Source organism: Oryx dammah, unplaced genomic scaffold (assembly GCF_014754425.2).
Source record: "Oryx dammah isolate SB20612 unplaced genomic scaffold, SCBI_Odam_1.1 HiC_scaffold_1, whole genome shotgun sequence".
Taxonomy (NCBI): Eukaryota; Metazoa; Chordata; class Mammalia; order Artiodactyla; family Bovidae; genus Oryx; species Oryx dammah.
Window position 1 is genome coordinate 61,343,110 of NW_024070185.1, and position 19,435 is coordinate 61,362,544.

Genomic DNA, 19,435 nt, shown 5'->3' on the forward strand with positions numbered 1-19,435 from the left:
TTGTTTGTTTTTAACAGAAGAGGACACTGAGATTCAGAGAAGTTAAGTCTCCCTTCAAGCCAGTGAGTGGGAAAGAAAGATTTGAACCCATATCCATTCAGGGCAACATGAAAGGAAGCTCAGTACAAAACATTCTGGAAGCTTAGGGGTGCACACAGCCAGCCCCCTGAGTCTGGAGTTTGAGTCCTAGACATTCTGAGTGCTCTGCTCACCCACACACTCTCCTTCAGTAAGGGCACAGAGGGTCTGAGGATGAACACTCCCTGATGGCAAACTCATCTTCTCTTCCTATAGTTTTTCATCATTTTGGTCTTGTCATTTCTCCAAAGAAGAGAGCAACACAGAGAGAGAGATGACACTTACCTTCTGCGGAACCGCTTCGGAATGATCATGTGAGTTGAGCCAAGGTTCATAACTACAGCTTGGGGTACTCTGTGTTTGGGACCAACACCATTTGTAAGGCCAGGCTAACTCCTAGTTACCTCCCCACCGAGAATAGCCCTGCCCCTCCCTTCCCCAACCCACCCAATGCCAGAGAATTCAGAATGCAGTTCCAAGCCATTGTGCCCTCAGCACCCAGGGCTGCCCAGGTATGCTTAAAACATCTCAAGGAGGCTCAGCTCCCTGTGGGAAAGGCCCTCCCACGCTCAGCACCATGGCTATTCCAGAAAGCAGAGGGGAAAGAGTTCCCTGTCACTGGCAGCAGCGAGCTTCCTTGTTGGGATAGAGGCATGAGTCATGTCCCAGGACAGCTGGGTGGTCCAGGCAGATTTCAGGGCCTTTCTGGCTCTGCCATTCTGAATCTCTGCTCCCCTTTCCACATTTTTCCTTGAGTTCTAATTTTCACATCTCTGCCTCATCTCTCTGTAATTAATAATAATATTGGTGATATAGTTAACACTTATTGCACACTGACTGTGACCCAGGCACTGACCATCTGCTTTAACTACATTACTCTGATGAACCCCAACAAGGTAGAGGTGGTTATCCTCATGTGATGAATGATTAAGCTCAGGCTCAGAGAAGTGAGTCACTTGCCCATTTTGCTTGTGGTCATGGCTGCTGATGTCCTTGCTTTTGCTCCCCAGACTTGGAACTTGTCCAGGGCAAGGATTTTGTCTCCCTCACTTCAGTACCCTGAATCCACATCTAGCCCCAGAAGGCCTCAGGATATGTTGTTGTTTCGTCTCTAAGTCATGTCCAACTCTTTTACAACCCCATGGACTGTAGCCCACCAGGCTCCATGGGATTTCCCAGGCCAAAATACTGGTGTCAGTTGCCATTTCCTCTCCAGGGGATCTTCCAGACCCAGGATTGAACCCACATCTCCTGCATTGCAGGCGGATTCTTTCCTGCTGAGCCACCGAGGAAATGAATAATTCACTAATCAATAACTCCTCCCCAGCACGGGGTAGTTAACTTTGGAGATGAACTGTGGGAGTGAGTCACTTCTGGCTTCGTGACTTGTTTCTCTTATTCACAGACCTCTGGACTTCGTGGGCACTTTCAGTAATCGATGGTCCTATGGCGTCGCCTTTGGGGCCACAGCCAATAAGGTCATGTTCTTGTTCTCAGAAGGTTACCAGCCCGTGCTGGTCCCGCAGTGGGCCCAAGGTACGCGCGCTGCCTCACACCTGCCGGGAAGTTCACCACGGAAGTTCTTGCTCAGAGACCGCATGGCAGGGGTTCTCTGGGGTCAGGGGACACACTTTGTGGACTGTCAGCATTCTTTTCTGCTTATTACTTACCCAAGGTCAATGTTGAGCCCACAGGGTTTCAAAGCTCATTTGCGGGCGTTTTCTCCCAGTTAGATTCAGAGGTTCTTTAGACATAGTAGAATGAAGGCTCAGAAGGTAGCTTCTCTGTCACCTGCACTAAACATTTCTCCTGAGTGATAGCTATGACTGCCTTCTTGCTATCAGTAAGCATTCAGATGCTTCCTCAAAGAACTGTGCTTACTTTTCTGGCCATTGATCTGAGGCCTCTTTGTTCCCCATGCCCTGGGCTCTCCGACAGTTCAAGCATCCCTAAACTCATGACTCCCAAACCTCTCCTGTCCAGTTCAGTTCTCTCTCCTGAGTTCCAGTCCTCTATGAGCAAACGCCTACAGTATCTCCTTAGTTTTTTTTTTCTACTTCTTTTTTAAAATTTTTATTATTTTTTTAATTTTTTAAAATTTTATTATTATTATTTTTACTTTACAATATTGTATTGGTTTTGCCATACATCAACATGAATCTGCCACGGGTGTACACATGTTCCCAGTCCTGAACCTCCCACCTCCCTCCCCATACCATCCCTCTGGGTCATCCCAGTGCACCAGCCCCAAGCATCCTGTATCCTGTATCGAACCTAGACTGGCGATTCGTTTCTTATATGATACTATACATGTAATATCTTCTTAGTTTTTAAGAGTTTTTGATGAAAATTAAAACCAAAATGATGTATCTCTTAGAAGTATATAAGCTAAGATTTGTTGTTTGGTCACTCAGTCATGTCTTTTGCAACCCCACAGACTGCAGCCTACCAGGCTCCTTTATCCATGGGATTTCTCAGGCAAGAATACTGGAGGGGGTTGCCAGTTCCTTCTCCAGAGGATCTTCCCAATCCAGAGATTGAACCTGAGTCTCCTGCATTGGCAGGCGGATTCTTTACCACTCAGCCACCTGGAAAGCCCATGGCAACTGTTTGTATCTGTGAAATCATTCCCACAGTCATGATGATGATGATGAGCCCCAGAGTCAGCTTTTTCCCCTTTGTGCTGCCTTCTCCCCACCTGTATCTGGTCATCACCCCCAGCCTCAGGCAATTATGTAGATGGAATCACATGTAATGCACTTTCCCCCTCTCCTTAGGGGAGTGATCTGTTTTCTTTCACTCACCAGCATCATTATTTTGAGATCCATACATGTTTAGCATGTACCAGAAATCATTCCTTTTTCATTTCTGAGTAGTGTTCCACTATATGGAGAGACCAGTTTGTTTACCCATTCACCAGTTGACAGACATTTGATTTATTTTCAGTTTTTGGCTATTACAAATAGAGCTGCTAAAAGGATTACAAGTCCTTTTATGTTTCCATTTTTCTTGGATAAATACTTATGAGTGGATGTCTGGATTATTAAGGCCATGAAGTAAATTATATTTTTAAAGAAACTCTCAGACTATTTTTCAAAGTGACTTTTTCCAGTTTTGATTACCTTCCTCAGTATATGAGAGTTTCAGTTTCTCTTTGTTTTTGACAACACATGGTCAGTCTTTTAAATTTTAGCCATTCTAAAAAGCATGTAGTGGTATCTTATTGTGGTTTTAATTTGCACTTTTGTAATGACTAATGATGTTGAGCATATTTTCACGCTTATTTGCTATCCCTCTACCTTCTTTGATGAATTGTCTGTTCAATCATTCACCTACTTTAAAAAATTGGGTTGTTTTTTGTTTTCTTATTGTTGAGTTTTGAGAGTTTTCTTTTTAATATAATCTGTATAAAAGTGCTTTATCAGATGTATGAATTGCAAATATTTTCACCCAATCTGTGACTTGTGTTTTCATTCTATTGACAGTGTCTTTTGAAGAGCTGCCATTTACAATTTTGAGGAAGTCTAATATTTTCATTTTTCTTTTTATGGTATCATATAAGAAATCTTTGCCTAATCTAAGATCACTTAGATTTTCTTATTTGTTCTTTCTAGAGGTTTTAGTCTTATGGTGTCTTGCATTTAGGTCTATAATACATATTAATTTTTTGCTTATAGTGTAAGGTGTGGAATGAATTCCTCTTTTTTTTTTTTTTGCCTTTGACTATCCATTTATTTGCAACACTACTTATTGCAAACACCTATTCTTTGCCCACTAAACTGCCTTTGCACCTTTGTTGAAAATTGATTGACTACACATGTGTATGGGTTTATTTCTGGGCTATCCATTTGGTTCCATTGACCTGCAAGGTGTGAAGGTTCTAATTTCTCCACATCCTTTCCAATACTTGCTATTTTCATTTATAAAAGATACAGGCATTTGAGTAGGTGTGAAGTACTATCTGACTGTTGTCTTGACCTGTGTTTCCTGGAATACGATTATGTTGAGCATCTGGCTGGGCCAGAACATTGTTTCTTGCTTCATGGCTCAAGGGTTCCCTCTTCTGTTTTCACAAAATGATTTTATATATGTATCCTCATTATAACCGTTCTGAGTTGACTTCTTCCTTCCACTTTTGTTTGGACTCACTACTTCCCAGCTCCTAATGTTCTTATTCTTTTCATTTTGAATTCCTACTGCCAACAGTTTCTCTGTCACCCTGGACTTGTCCTGGGAGGGGACTTGGATATTTAGTATAGTGAGTTCATGGGTTGCAATAGATCCAGCATCTTCAGACTTACTGACACCAAGGTCTGCTGATTCTCACCTGTGAATCATGACCTTCAGCACCTTGCCCATTTTCTGCTGTTATTTCAGCTTCAATTTCCTGTGTATATCTGTTGGCAACTTTGGTTCTGTTCTTGGGCTTTCAAAGACCCTATTGTCTGCTGTCTGCTTCCTCTTAATTTGATGTTGATATCAAATGGGTCTTGTCACTTAGATTTGTTGTAGATGTTTGTGGGTTTATGATTTTACTATCTTATTCACTCTGCTTTCCTGGTGAGTGAGTTCAGGTAAATTTAAAAATTATGCTCTTGCAGCTTCTAACCTCACAGCAATTATCCCTTTTATATTGTCCCTTACCTGCCCATCTTCCACCACTCACATTCACAGAAGTGCGGACCACCCCAACCAACCATCTCCCATCCTTTGAGTGAGGAATGTCCTTCTTTTCCTCCTTCTTGCCATCCTACAAACTCTTTCATATATTTCATGGCCTTGCTAAATGTCATCACCTCCAGGATGCCTTCCCTCATACTCAGACCCTAGGTGAGGTCCATGACTTCCTCTTCTTGCCTTCATAGCACGCTGAATATGCCTCTACTATCATACAGATCACATCATTTACTTTCCTCCTTGTCTTCTCTATTGTATTGTAAGTATCTTAAAGCAAGAACTTTGTTCATTCCTCCTGTATCCTTGATGCCTGTTCTGTGCCCCAGCCCAAAGCAGACGCTTAGAAAGGACACTTTGCCCATTTACATTTTACTGGATTTGTTAGACCATCTCAGAACTAGTCAGTGACAGCATTAATATTATCATTGCCTTAAGGGTACAGTGTATAAATATAATACTTTACAAGAGGTTTTAAAACACAGGACATCCCTGCTCTCTGTGTTGCTATGGTCTACATTATGGTGCTCTACTTGCAGTGATTGTTCATTTATGTTGTCTGTTTCTGCCCATCATACTGTGAGCTAATGAAGGCCAGGGACCAAGTCTTCTTCATCTCAATAGTTAGCCCAGTGCCTGGCATGGGAGAGGCACCAGGAAGGCTCTGTAACATGAATACATGACAGACATCCCTGCATTCCTCCTTGGGCTAATCTGGGACCTATTCACTCATCTCCCTGAGTCCTGAGATCTGTGACTGCAAGTCGCATGAAGCCCCATAGCTGCCCTGAGTCTCCCCTGAGCTTGTGAGAAGAGGAACTCACACAGTCTCTGGCCCTTCTCTCCCAGCCTTTGTGCTTCTGATTGGTGGCATCGAAGTCGGCCTGTCCCACTTCCCCTTTTTCGCCTGCCTCTCATCAGAGTTCGGGCTGGTCAGCTCCGTCCTGGGCTTCAGCTACTCTCTTGTCTGGTAAGATGGACTCTGCCTGCCTCCCCTCCAACAGTTTGTTTGGCCATGGCTAAACTCTGGGCAAAGTGCTGGTGGTAACCTGAGAACTCTCTTGGAGGGCACCTTGCCCAGAACTGAGGCTCAGGGTGGGTGAGTGGGTGGAATGATTGGTCCCAGGCCCACCGTGGCCCCTCCTTGGGACTGCACTTGAGGCTTCAGAAGGTCAATCTGCATTCTGTCAGCTCCATAAGAGCCTGCCCATGATTAGAATATTCCTAGAAGTCAGGGTTGTAGAAAAACTCACTTCTGTCAACTGCCATCAGTAGACCCACAGGTAGAAGCAGGAGTCCCATTTGGATGTGACTTCTCCTTGCTGTTGTCACTTCCCTGGGAGCCCAGGAGAAAGTACAGGGGCCTTAACGGGGTATTTGGGGCCATCGCAGTCTGGCCTATCCCTGTCTCTCCATGCCTGACGGTCTCTAGCACACACCTCCAGTCCTGCAAGGCTCCTGAATTCATTCCTTCATCCATCCACTTCCTCATTCAGCAAATACCACACTGTGATCCAGGGAATACACTGGAAGACAAAACAGACCGTCATGGACCATATGTTCTGGCTGCGTCTGCATGTTGCTCTTCGCTGTGTGGAGCGTCTTCCCCCCTTGGCCCGGTGATGGCATATGCTCGTCCTTTATGCATCATCACCCCTAGACGTGGGAGCTTTCTCACCCTCCTCTTGAGCTCTGTGCCCTCAGCTCTGATGGCGAACCAGTACAGAGCTGGCCCTGGAGAATATTTCTGACTGAGTAAACCCACGAACACGTCTATTCTCCAGCCCTCAAGCTCATTTCATTGCCCGCAACCCCCTTACTGGGCTCGTTTCCCCCACAGCATTTCCCGTGGAGCAGGGGTCTCAGACCTAGTGTGAAAACAAGTGGAGGGAACTCTGAAGCAAATGATACCCTGATAGCTACAATTCCAGAGTTTGTTAAATGGCTTGCTAGTTAGTGGCTTGATTTTAAAAAATTAGAAGACAGGGTATTAAGGGTTAGACATGGAGTAATATCATCTTAACAGCCTCTGGCAGACTCTGAGCTGGTAAGGAAAAGGTGGCCAGAAGCACTTACAGCTTGTTCACCGTAGGAGTATGGGCACCAAGATTGAACATGACCAGTTGGGGGAAACCCTTGAGGCTTATTCCTCAGAGGGGTGTTTACAGACAAGGCCAGGCAGGAAAAGCCTCAGCCCCAGGGTTGGGAGACTCGGTCTTGGCTCTGAGTGTGACTCTAGATGAATCCTTTTTCCTCTCTGGGCTTCAGTCTCCCTGAGTGATGAAGGGAGAGAGGAGGAGAATGCTCTGAGTCTCCCTGCTCTGCTATTGTGGATTCCAGGACTGTGTGAGGACGTGTTAAATGAATGTAGCATGCATGTAGCTAGGCATGAGCTAGGTGCCTGATCTGGGTGAGATGTACACGGAGTCCTGGGAACCAGTCCTCACAGAAGGATGGGGAGAGGTCTCCAGGCAGGTGGAATCTGAGCTGTTTTCACAGGGGCTGTGCTGGGAAGGACTCCAGGACTCCAACCCTATTTCTGTCCTGCAGGTTTGTGGTCACCACCCTTTACATCATACAGTGTCCCCATGGGCAGGTGAGTCCCCACTGAATTGCATTTAAGTAGTTCAGCCCTATCACTATGGCCGGCTCGCTATGTGGCCTGGGACAAGGCTTTGCCACTCTGGGCCCCAGCTTCCTCATGTGGATACAGGGGAGTTGGAGCCATTCCTGATGCCTCCATTTGCAGAGCATCTTGTGTTGATCAGGTGTCATTCACGGGAGATGTCCTCACAGTTGATGCCCATAGTGGCCCTTCAAGAGAGGGAAGCTCTCAGCAAACCCATTTTATAGGTGAGGAAACTGAGGCACAAGTATATTATGTAACTCTTGAGAAGCAATAGATTTGGGAGTTAAGACCAAGTCTGGCTGATTTCAAAGCTCCTTTTTTTTTTCCATTCCTGTATGTAGCCTCAGTTTCTCTGGTCTATAAAATGAGACAAATGGACTCAATGTACCCTTTGTTGCTTTGCCATGCATTGTCTACCCCAGAATTATAGGAAGCTGGTTTATCTGTTCAGCTCTATACCCAGGAAAGTAAGCAAGATGAAAGAGAGGTATCATGTTGCACCCAGAAGGCTTACTAGGTGGGTAAGAGGAGGTCAAGGAGGCCGTCTGGCTCAGGAGCCCATGGGAGCCTTGCCAAAGCCTTTCCTGGGCTTTAGTAACTATGGAGGATTAAGGGGTGTGATAAAGAGAGTCTGGGGGAACCAGATTAGAAAATAAGGTGTGTAGGTCAGACCTTCCCTCTGCAACTCTGCCACAGGATTGAGGGCATTCTGGTGGATCTCTGTCCCCAAAGAAGCCCTTCTTCCCATTGCTCACAGTGCCTGAGGTTCCAGAGCACAGGTATTTTCTTTGGAGTCTTGGAGAACTTTCAATCTTCTAGACGTTCTCTTGTAATTTAAAATATTCATGGGTAATTGGAGGAGACAGCAGGGTCTTATTTCTGTGCTCAGAATCTCTAACAGCAAGAACTGCTATGTGTCAGGCACGGTTCTAGGCTCATTCCCAATCACTAACTGGAGAATTCCCAGGATACTAGGCAGCCGGTGTGTTAGTGCCATTCATCCCGGTTCGTTGATAGGAAAGTAAGGCTAGGGGCTGACATGACTTAATGATTAACAATCATGGGACTGAAATCCAGACTAAGGAAGTAATGAAGACCTGTTCTCATGTTTTCAAGTGTATTTATGGAAACACTGTTTATAAAAACGAGACATTGGAAAGGGTCTAAAATGTCAAATTCTAAGGGGAAATTTAGATAAAATTTGTCTTCTATGTGCTAAGTCGCTTCAGTCGTGTCTGACTTTTTGTGACCCCATGGACTGTAGCTTACCAGGCTCCTCTGTCCATGGAATTCTCTGGGCCAGAATACTGGAGTGGGTAGCCACTGGGGATCTTCCCAACCCAGGGGTTGAACCTGAGTCTCCTGCATTGCAGGCAGATTCTTTACCATCTGAGCCACCAGGGAAGCCCAGATATAGCTATATGGATATAGATAATTAAAAAACACAATGAAATATTAATACTACAAAGACTAAGTCTCAGATATAAGCATACGTTGGAAGATGAAGACATCAGCCCCTGCATCTCAGAATGTGTCTAACCCAGCCCTAACATCCCTGCATCAAAACTCTGATTTCCCAAGGGTGGGAAGAATACTCTGGAAACATAAAAAAAAGGAAACTAACCTATAAATTATGAAAGATAAGTAACAATACTATTTATCTTAAAAGAGTGAAAAAAATGTTTTTATCAAAATGAAGCTAATAACATAAAAACTATGAGCACCATTCTGAGAGACCTGTTACTTTTGGGAGCTTGTGGTGCTCCCAGCATGATGACACTCACAGGCCCTTCCTCCCTTCTTTCCTTCCTTTTCTTCTTCTCCTGCTCCCTCTTCTGCTCCACGCCCCTCCTTTTTCCTCCCCTTTATCTTTCTGTCCCTGTCTCTTCCCCCCGCTCACCCTTCCTCTCTCTCGTGTGTGTTTTCCAAAAGGAACATTTAATACGTAATCAGGGGACTTCCCTGGCAGTCCTGTAGTTAGGGCTGTGCGCTTGCGCTGTAGGGGGCACAGGTTCAATCCCTTTGGGGAACTAAGATCCTGCAAGCCATGCCGTGACACCAAAAAGATATGCAATCAGAAAAAAACCCATGAAAACCCTTTGTAGAAAATTAAATGGGGGCCTAAGACTCAAATCCAGGGCTGCTGGATTCCAAACCTGCTGCTTGTTCTGATGAAGTGGGGTTGCGGGGTTGGGGGTGGGGTGGGGAGGGGATTGGCTGCTGACCTCCAAGCTCTGAGAGAGTGGGCCCTGGTGGGAGCAGGCTGGAACAGGCAGATTCCTGTGCACAACCTCCCCAGTGGCCTAGCCCAACCCTCCCTAGATCCCATGCCCCCTGCTCTGCTTCTGTTGCAGTTCGTGGGGAATTACGAGACTGTCATGTTCTACTGGCCCTCATTGCTCTGCCTAGCCTTCCTGCTGGGCCGCTTCCTGCACATATTTGTCAAATCTCTGAGGGTCCACCTGGGCTGGGAGCTCCAGATGGTGAGTACTAAGTAAAAATACTATGTGTGCCCTGACAGGCTGATTCCCTAACAGCCCTGTGAGGTAGGTACTATTCTTACTTTTCCCTCTCTGTATTAGGAAACTTGGACCTGGAGACATCAGTCCCATTGCCCAAGGTCAATAGCTAGTCTGTAGCAGAGACAGAACTGGAACCTAGAGAGTTTGGTCATTGAGGCTCTATCTTACCCCTTGTGCTTCTTCTTCTAGTTCCTTGAGGTAAAAAGTTAGGTTGTTTATATGAGATCTTTCTTCTTTTCTTTGTATAGGTATTTATTGCTGTAAATACCTGCTAAGCAGTTCCTCTTAGAACTGCTTTTGCTGCATCCCATAAGTTTTTATATGTTGCATTTCTATTTTCACTTGCTTCAAGATAATTTTTTATTTCCCTTTTGACTTTTTTATTTGATCCATTGGTTGCTCAAGAATGTACTGTTTGTGAATTTTCCTCCTATTATTAGTGTCTAACTTTTTGTGGTCAGAAATTATGCCTGGTATGATTACAATCTTCTTAAATTTAAGTCTTGTTTGTGGCCAGACATGTGCTCTATCCTAGAAAATGTTTGTGAAAAGAATATGTATTCTGTTGGTGTTGTATGGAATGTTCTATAAGTGTCTGCGTGCTCCATTTGGTCTATAGTGTTGTTCGTCTGTTGTTACCTTATTGATTTTCTGACTGGATTATCTATCCATTGTTGAAAGTGTGGTATAGAAGTTCCTTACTATTATTGTGTTGCTAAAATAAGCAAGAGAAAGTTCTTTTCATAAAAAATAAAAACGCTGGGATGTGGAGCATTTCATTCCTGAAATAGTATTTTGAACTATGATGAGAAATCACCAAATCTCAGAAGGAAATCAACTTCATAAAACAAAAGCTGCTATAAACAGGAAACAGAAGAGTCAGGGAAGGTCAGTCCTCTAGCATTTCTTGAAAGCAAGTTCTAGGTAAACAGGTAATGGGACACTATTGTCTCTTCAATAAATGACAGGTGTCTGGGAATGGTTCAATTGAAAATAGCCAAGTTTTACCCCAAATCCTGGCCTGAAGGCAACAGTTCTTCAGAGAGACCAAAACTCTAATAAGACTTTCTGAGCCAAAGCATCAACCTCTTTCTTTTCTCACAGGAAGAAAAACCTTTCCTGGAAGCTCACCAGGCAGAGCACGTCAAGCAGCTTCTGAGGAAGTGCCCCCTTCAGTAAGCACAGTTCTATTTGCCCCTCTGTGTTTGCACAAATATTGATGAATTCTGACATGTCAGAGACCTGGAGATGACTGGAAGGGCACTATTTTAGGGGCCGCTTGTTTGTTAATAACAGAAATTCAATTCAAATGGGTGTAAAGAGAAAAAGAAAAGTTATGGCCTTACGTAATTAAAAAGTCTACAGGTGATCAGTTTCAGACACAGATGGATCCAGGGGTTTGATTGATGTCATCAGAACTAGGTCTCTTTGCCTCATCTCTCTGCTTTTATTGTTCAGTCAGAGTCATATCTGACTCTTTGTGACCCCACGGACTGCAGCATGCCAGGTTTCCCTGTCCTTTACTATCTTCAGGAGCTTACTCAAACTCATGTCTGTTGAGCTGTTGATGCCATCCAACCATCTCATCCTCTGTCATCCCCTTTTCCTCCTGCCCTCAATTTTTCCCAGCATCAGGGTCCTTTCCAGTGAGTTGGCTCTTCACATCAGGTGGCCAAAGTATTGGAGCTTCAACTTCAGCATCAGTCCTTCCAATGAATATTCAGGACTGATCTCCTTTAGGATTGACTGGTTTGATCTCCTTGCAGTCCAAGGGACTCTCAAGAGTGTTCTCCAGAACCACAGTTCAAAAGCATGAATTCTTCAGCGCTCAACCTTCTTTATGGTCCAACTCTCACATTCACACATGACTACTAGAAAAACCATAGCTTGGCTATATGGTCCTTTGTTGGCAAAATGATATCTCTGTTTTTTAATACACTGTTTTGTTTTGTCAAAGCTTTTATTTCAAGGAGGAAGTGTCTTTTAATTTCATGGCTGCAATCACCATCTGTAGTGATTTTGGAGCCCAAGAAAATAAAATCTGCCACTATTTCCACTTTTTCCCCATCTATTTGCCATGGAGTGATGGGACTTGATCTTCATTTTTTGAATATTGAGTTTTAAGCCAGCTTTTCACTCTTCTCTTTCACCTTAATCAAGAGACCAGAATCTCTAAGCTTTTACCTTTCTGGCTTAAGCTCACAGAAAAGAGTGTTTTCTTCTAAGTAATTCTAACAAAATTCCCATGAATGTGTTTCACTGGATCAAGTTGGACCACATGCCATACCAGAAACAATTACTATGCGTAGGTGATTGGAGTAAACAGATTGTTAAACCAGAGTCTGGAGCTTCCCAGGTAGCACCAGTGGTAAGGAGCCTGCCTGCAAATGTAGGAGACATAAAAGACCCAGGTTCAATCCCTGGGCCAGGAAGATCCCCTGAAGGAGGGCACAGCAACCCACTCCAGGTTTCTTGCCTGGAGAATCCCATGGACAGGGGAGCCTGGCAGGTTCCAGAGCTGGATTTGACTGAAGTGACTTAGCATGCATGCATGCAAACCGGGGTTACATGTTCACCACTGGACCTAAGAAGTGGTTCAGCCTCACTTAGCCACCAGGACTGCTGGTAGGGAAGAGTATAGACCCAGGGAAGAACTGAGGTGCTGTTACCAATATAAGATGACATAGCTCTTGGCCAGGAAAAAGCACCTATCTTCAGTGATCATTCAGGTTAACTACCCCCGCCACTGCCGCTATATACAAGGAGATATTTCCCAGGGAAGGCATATGTCTAATCCAGGGTCACACAGTTGCAAAGCTAATTCTTTGGTTAGAAATATAGTTGGCAACATGTAGCAGAAAATGCAAAATAATCATGGCACAAACGAGAGAGATTTATTTCTTTCTCATATAAAAGAATTCTGGAAGCAGGCAGTCTATACTTACCCTGGACTACCCATCATGGCAGTTTACCCATCATCTGTCTTTCTCCTCTGATAACTTAGTGGGTTGCTATCACGAAGGCTGGTCCAGAATAGATACTGGAGCTCCAACCTGGACCAGCCACCATGTCTGCCCTTCAAATGGCAGGCAGGAGAAGTGAGTAATGACAAAGGAAGCCCTCCCAGCTGTGTCACTCCCATCTGACCAGCCTCTCCAAGTCCCACCCCACACCTCTGTTCATGTCTCATTGGCCTGTTTAGTCTTGGTCACGCTTAGCCGTAAGAAAGGTCAAGGCCTTTTATCTGGTAAATTGCTGTACCGAATAAAACTGAGTCCCTGTTTTGAAGAATAAGGGGAGGATGACAGCTGTGGAATCTTCCAGTGCTCTTTCTCTTCACTAAACTCTAAGATCAAGAGGAAATGACATTATTTTCAGAAGAATCAGGCATTTGTTTACCAGTCACAACCTATCTTCTCTTGATGTTTATTCATTCACAGAGAAAGAAATAAGTCTTGGTTCCAAACCAGGATATATGAATGGGACCCCCACTTTCAGTTCCCAAGCAGGATGATTGGAACCATTGTGTTGGCTTTCATCTGCCTGTACCTTGTAAGTAGAGCTAAGTAAATCCTTTTGTATTTTATAAATGGGGTGGGGATAGGATAGGGTTGTTCTTTAAAAGCTGGGTCAAAACTGGGTATCTGTAAATCAAAGAAGTACAGTTCTTTGACCCCACCATTTTGACTCTAAGGACACTTTTACTCATGTAGTGAATATTAGTAATACATATAATTGAATTATTTGTGGAGATTTCCGGTTGCCAATTCCACTTGTAAAGAGCTTGCAACATGCCACTCCATCTTAGAAACAAGTACATATCTGAACAAACTGAAGAATCAGCAACTCTTCTTAGATCCCTAAGAGCAGGGAGGTCATGGGGCAAAGCTTTGCTTCTAAAATTGAAGAGACAGACAAGATCATGGCAGAATGGAGCAGAAACCCCATGGCAACCAGGGCCAAAGTAAGAAAATCTGAATTGTAGTTGATGCCATCAATCAATTGGATATTTTGGAAATCCAAACAATACTTCATCAACAACAGCAGAATGCATATTCTTCTCAAGAATAAATGGAAAATTCAACAAGATAGACTATAGCTTGAACCATCAAACACATTTAATAAATGTGAAAGAATAAAATCACATAATGTCTGCTCTCAACTCAAAATGGAATTAAATTAAAAACCAATAACAGAAAGATAACCGGAAAATCCCCCAGGAGTAGATATCAAAACAACACACTTCTAAATAACATATGAGCAAAAGAAAAAAATCAAGGCAAGTTAGAAATATTTTGAAAAAGGAGAACACAAGTTATCAAAATTTGTGGCAGGTGGCAAAAGCAGTTGTTGTTGTTATTGTTGTTAAGTTGCTCAGTCATGTCTGACTCTTGTGACTCCAGGACTGTAGCTGCGAGGCTCCTCTGTCCATGGGATTTCTCAGACAGTACTGGAGTGGGTTGCTATTTCCTTCTCCAGGGGATCTTCCCAACACAGGGATTGAACATGGGTCTCCTGCATTAGCCAGTGGATTCTTTACTGTTGAGCCACCAGGGAAGCCCAGCAAAAGCAGTGGTTAAAAAGAAATTTGTAGCATTGAATGTATATATTAGAAATGAAGAAAAATCTAAAATCAATCATCTAAGTTTTCACATCAGGAAACAAACAAAAAAGAGCAAATTAAAATGCAAAATAAGCAGAAAAATAGTTGTATTATAATAAAAAGTAGAGCAGAAACTTATGAAACTGAAAACAAGAAATCAATAAAGCACAAAATCAAAGCATTTCATGTGGTCAGAGCTAAGTGAAGTAAAATGTCCAAGTCAAAAGCAGGGTCAAGTGGAGAGACGAAAATGGCCAAATTGTCTTCTGCTCATTTTAAATGTATGAAGATGATACCTATATGAACTAGTCTTGTGATAACTTTTAGGCGAATGTATTAGGTTATGATGCAGAGAAGGCAATGGCAACCCACTCCAGTACTTTTGCCTGGAAAATCCCATGGACCGAGGAGCCTGGTAGGCTACAGTCCATGGGGTCACGAAGAGTTGGACACGACTGAGCAACTTCACTGTCACTTTTCACTTTCACGCATTGGAGAAGGAAATGGCAACCCACTCCAGTGTTCTTGCCTGGAGAATCCCAGGGACGGGGGAGCCTGGTGGGCTGCCGTCTATGGGGTCGCACAGAGTCGGACACGACTGAAGCGACTTAGCAGCATTAGGTTATGATGAGGTACTGCATAAACCCCCAAACTTCAGTGAAAACACTGTATGTATATATACATATATACATATATATATATATATATTTTTTTTTTTTTTCCCACTTAACAATGTTGAGTGGGTGTTCAGGTTTGGGAGGCAGCAGCCTTCTATGTTGTCCCATAACTAGTTTCTCCACTGTGTACCTTCATCATCCCTGAGGATCCTCACCCCCTGCATCCAGTCAGCAGAAGGAGAAAGCATGTGGAGAAATGCATATGGGAGGCTTAAAGGCCATGTGGACCCAGCACACGTTCCTTCCTCTCTTTTTCCATTGGTGAGGTCCTTGTCATGTGGCCATATCTAACTAAGGGAGGCTGGGAAATGTAGTCCAGCCTTGTGCCCAAAGAAGGGAAAGATGGATTTTAATGGACCACTAACTAGAGTTCTCTGCAGCAGTGAGTAAAATCATTTGATGTTTTCGTGTTCATTAAATCTTTATTAGTTGTCTACTCCCTACCAAGTGCCTTGTTAAGCCCTGGAAGAGAGAAGAGGGCTGATTCAGCAGCTCTTGGCCTGGGAGTAGCCCATGGTCTAAGAGAAGAGGATAAGATATAGTATGCAGTACTGCCATCTAAACAGAGGAAAAGAAAAGGTGAAAGTGTTCTGGAAGTTTTGTGAATTACTCTGGGTAGAGAAGCTGCCTGACAATAGTAGCATTTGAGCTCCACATTCAGAGATAAACAGGATTCAGCTGATGAAGTAAAATGGCATCAGGAACTCCAGAAGCAATAGCATGATGATCAGGGACATGATGGCAGGATAACAAGATGATAGGAGAGGAGCAAGCATGAAATGCATACAGTACCTCCTCCAATTTGGTCATTGCCAAAATGCAAGAAGGAGAACAGTGAGAAATGCCTGGAATTGTCCATAAAGTCACCCCTTATTCAAAGTTGGGCATTCATGTCACTCTGATTGAATTAATGTCTGAAGAGTTTCTTGAGCCCTTTTGGGATTTACTCTTGTATGCTGTTTTCTGAAGAAGTGAGTTTGGGCTGACTCCTGTCTCCAAAGGAGTCACAATCCCATTCACATCAGTAAAGCAAGTGTCCAGAGTCTATTTCAGTTGAGTTTTGAGCTTCAAAGAGTTTTGACCTCAAAACCAAAGAATGACCCCCTATGTTATTCATTTAATGAGCTGGACTCAGGTGAGACCTTGAAACACTTACTCTGTGTCCTCAGTTCATTGTAATTGAGTTCTGCGTGTTCGTGTATGTGAGAGATGAGCTGGATGTGTTTGAAGGTGAATTGGAGAGCTACATCACCTCCATGAACCAGACAGGGACCCCCGTCCTCCTGCAGGTGAAAGAGCTTATCAACATCACCAAAGGTAAAGCCATATTCCACCTTTGTTCCTGCCACTTCTATCTGGAACAGGGAGGGACTTGTGACTGGTGGTGGGTGCACACCTATCATAACTACTATTGCTGCTAGTCTTCATTTTATCTGTGTTTCACTTACTCTATGCCTCCCTGGATTGACTTGAAGGAAAAAGGGGTCAAGACACAGGCCATTTTATTATAACTTATTTGGGGCTGCATTGAACATGCCTTGAGAATGTTCTCATCTTAAATAGCTTATCTTTTTTTGGTGTCAGTGGAAACAACTAAAATCATCATATATTTTTCACTTTGGAAAAGATAAAATAGTAAGTTTTGACTTTATTATTATATGAAAAGTTCACTCATATCATTCAAATTTAATTTCTGCTTAGTTCAGGTTACTGTAACAAGTTACCATAGACTGTGTGGTATAAACAACCAATGCTTATTTCTCACAGTTCTGGAGACTGGGAAGTTGAAGGTGCTAGCAGATCTGGTGTCTTGGGAGAGCTGCTTCCTGACTTGCACATGGCCACCTTCTCTTTGCGTCCTCACATACTGGGTGGAGAATAGGGATAGGAAGCAAACTCCCTCATGTCTCTTCTTTTAAGGGCACTAATTCCATCATGAGGGCTCCACCCTCACAATCTAACCACCTCCCAAATACCCAAATCTAATCTCCCAAATCTAATCATCTCCAAATACCATCACATCATGGGTTAGAGTTTCAACACATGAATCCTTTTGGGTGGAGGGACACGTATTTATTGAGGGCATATTTCTTCCCCATTAAACTGTCAAGACAATTAATACTTTTCATCCCTGTTGAAAATTTATTGACAATAGGGATTTACTTACAGATTCTCAGTTTATTCCATTCATCTATTTGTCTATCTTTACAGAACTACCACAGTCTTATTACTGTAGATTTATAGTAAGATTGAAATCAAGAAATATGAGTCATGCAATTTTGTTCTTCTTTTTCAAGATTGTATAGCCTATTCTGGGTCCCTTCATTTTTTTATGAATTTTAGGATTAGCTTGTCAATTCATCTAGAAATGGCTTTGGAAATTTTGGAGGATTGGTTTGAATCTGTAGGTCAATTTAGGAGTATTGTCATGTTCACATAGAATATCCTATATATAAAAGTGATATGTTTTTCCATTAATTTAGGTCTTTAATTTCAATAATCTTTTGTAGTTTTCAGTGTATAAGTTGTAAATATTTTATTCTTTGTGATACTATTTCAAATGCAATTCTTACTTCATTTTCAGATTACACATTGCTAGGTACAGCGATGAATTGATTTTTATATATTGGTCTTGTGTCTTACAAACTTACAAGCTCATTTATTAATCATTTTACTTTTGTTTGCTTATTCCCTAGGATTTTCTATACCTAAGAACATGTCATTGGTGAATAGAGATAGTTTTATTTCTTCTTTTGCAGTCTAGCTGCATTTTCTTGCTTAATTGCCCTGACTAGACCCTTCAGTACAACGTTGGATATAATTGGCAAGAGCAGACACTGATTTTCTCATTCTTGAACCTAAAGGGAAAGCAGTTTTTCACAATTAAGTATGATGTCAGCTGTGGGGGTTTTACAGATGCTTTTTATCAAATTGAGGAAATGCCCTTCCATTTCTAGTTTGTTCAGTGATTTTAATTATAAAGAGGTATTGGATTCTTTCAAGTGCTTTTTCTGCACCTACTGAGAATCCACTTGTACAGAAGTTTTTACTTCTTTTTGTCTTTCTCCATCCCTCTTTCACAAGTGCCCAGAGTCATTCTGAAAGCAAGTTGGATACGAAATATTAAAAACTTACTAAAAGATGGATGAATGGAATAGTCAAGACCTTCATTCCAGTTACTGTTGCACATGGTGGCTGTGAACTGGGGGTGGATAACCCCCTCTCCCAAAAGTGATGATTAGAAGTTCGAGTATAAATGATGTTTTACAAGGCTGGAGGCTACCTACCATGTGTACATTCTATAATTTTCTGTTTCTATTATGCATTGTAGATGGAAAATATTAATACCAAAGAAATGTTTATAAACACACAGGAAATAAAGGATATTGAGGGCAGATAGCTAAAATGAAACAGAAATAAGCAGAACTTTATTTGCCCGAGAGGTATATTAAAGGAAATACAATATATTTTGCCCAACTTTTCTGTTGTGACTTTCTACATTTTAAAAATTATTTCTGGTTCATCTTCTGAGGCCACTTGTGTTACCTTTTCTATTTCAGAAGTCTGGGTGGTGACCATTTTGCCTGCCTCCCTCACATGTGTGAGCTACCTGTTCCACATCTTGGCTTGTTACAGGTAAGAGGGTTCTGGGAGGCATTTGTGCGTCTTCAAGCAGGAAATTGGCTGATAGATTTTTTTTCTCAGAATTCCCAAGCAGTGTCAGTCATTTCCAAATTGGGAATGGCAGTGTATACAGGCTTTGGGGACAACCACACCAATTGGTAAAAAACAAAAACAAACAAAATAGCTTGATTTGAGCTTCCACTATCAATTTGACATTGTTATTAGAGTTTTCCTTTGGTCTTCAGCAAAACCCTAAGCAGTACTTTCATCTCCATGTTCACTGCTGAGCAGGCAGTTCAGTTCAGTTCAGTCACTCTGTCGTGTCCGACTCTTTGTGACCCCATGAATGGCAGCACACCAGGCCTCCTTGTCCATCACCAACTCAAGAAGTTCACTCAGACTCACGTCCATCGAGTCCGTGATGCCATCCAGCCATCTCATCCTCTGTCGTCCCCTTCTCCTTCTGCCCCCAACCCCTCCCAGCATCAGAGTCTTTTCCAGTGAGTCAACTCTTCGCATGAGATGGCCAAAGTACTGGAGTTTCAGCTTTAGCATCATTCCTTCCAAAGAAATCCCAGGGTTGATCTCCTTCAGAATGGACTGGTTGGATCTCCTTGCAGTCCAAGGG

General features: G+C 42.9%; 1 protein-coding gene across 1 annotated transcript in view; it reads left to right on the forward strand.

Moving 5' to 3' along the window:
• Positions 1-19,435, forward strand: part of LOC120853034 (stimulated by retinoic acid gene 6 protein-like) — a 41,126-nt gene that overhangs the window by 14,615 nt on the left and 7,076 nt on the right. The window contains exons 3-11 of the mRNA XM_040226651.1: positions 295-392; positions 1,484-1,614; positions 5,602-5,722; positions 7,303-7,348; positions 9,736-9,864; positions 11,008-11,078; positions 13,344-13,455; positions 16,353-16,500; positions 18,744-18,819. Of these exons, the coding sequence (XP_040082585.1) occupies positions 295-392; positions 1,484-1,614; positions 5,602-5,722; positions 7,303-7,348; positions 9,736-9,864; positions 11,008-11,078; positions 13,344-13,455; positions 16,353-16,500; positions 18,744-18,819 (932 nt within the window). The remainder of the gene's footprint in view (positions 1-294; positions 393-1,483; positions 1,615-5,601; positions 5,723-7,302; positions 7,349-9,735; positions 9,865-11,007; positions 11,079-13,343; positions 13,456-16,352; positions 16,501-18,743; positions 18,820-19,435) is intronic.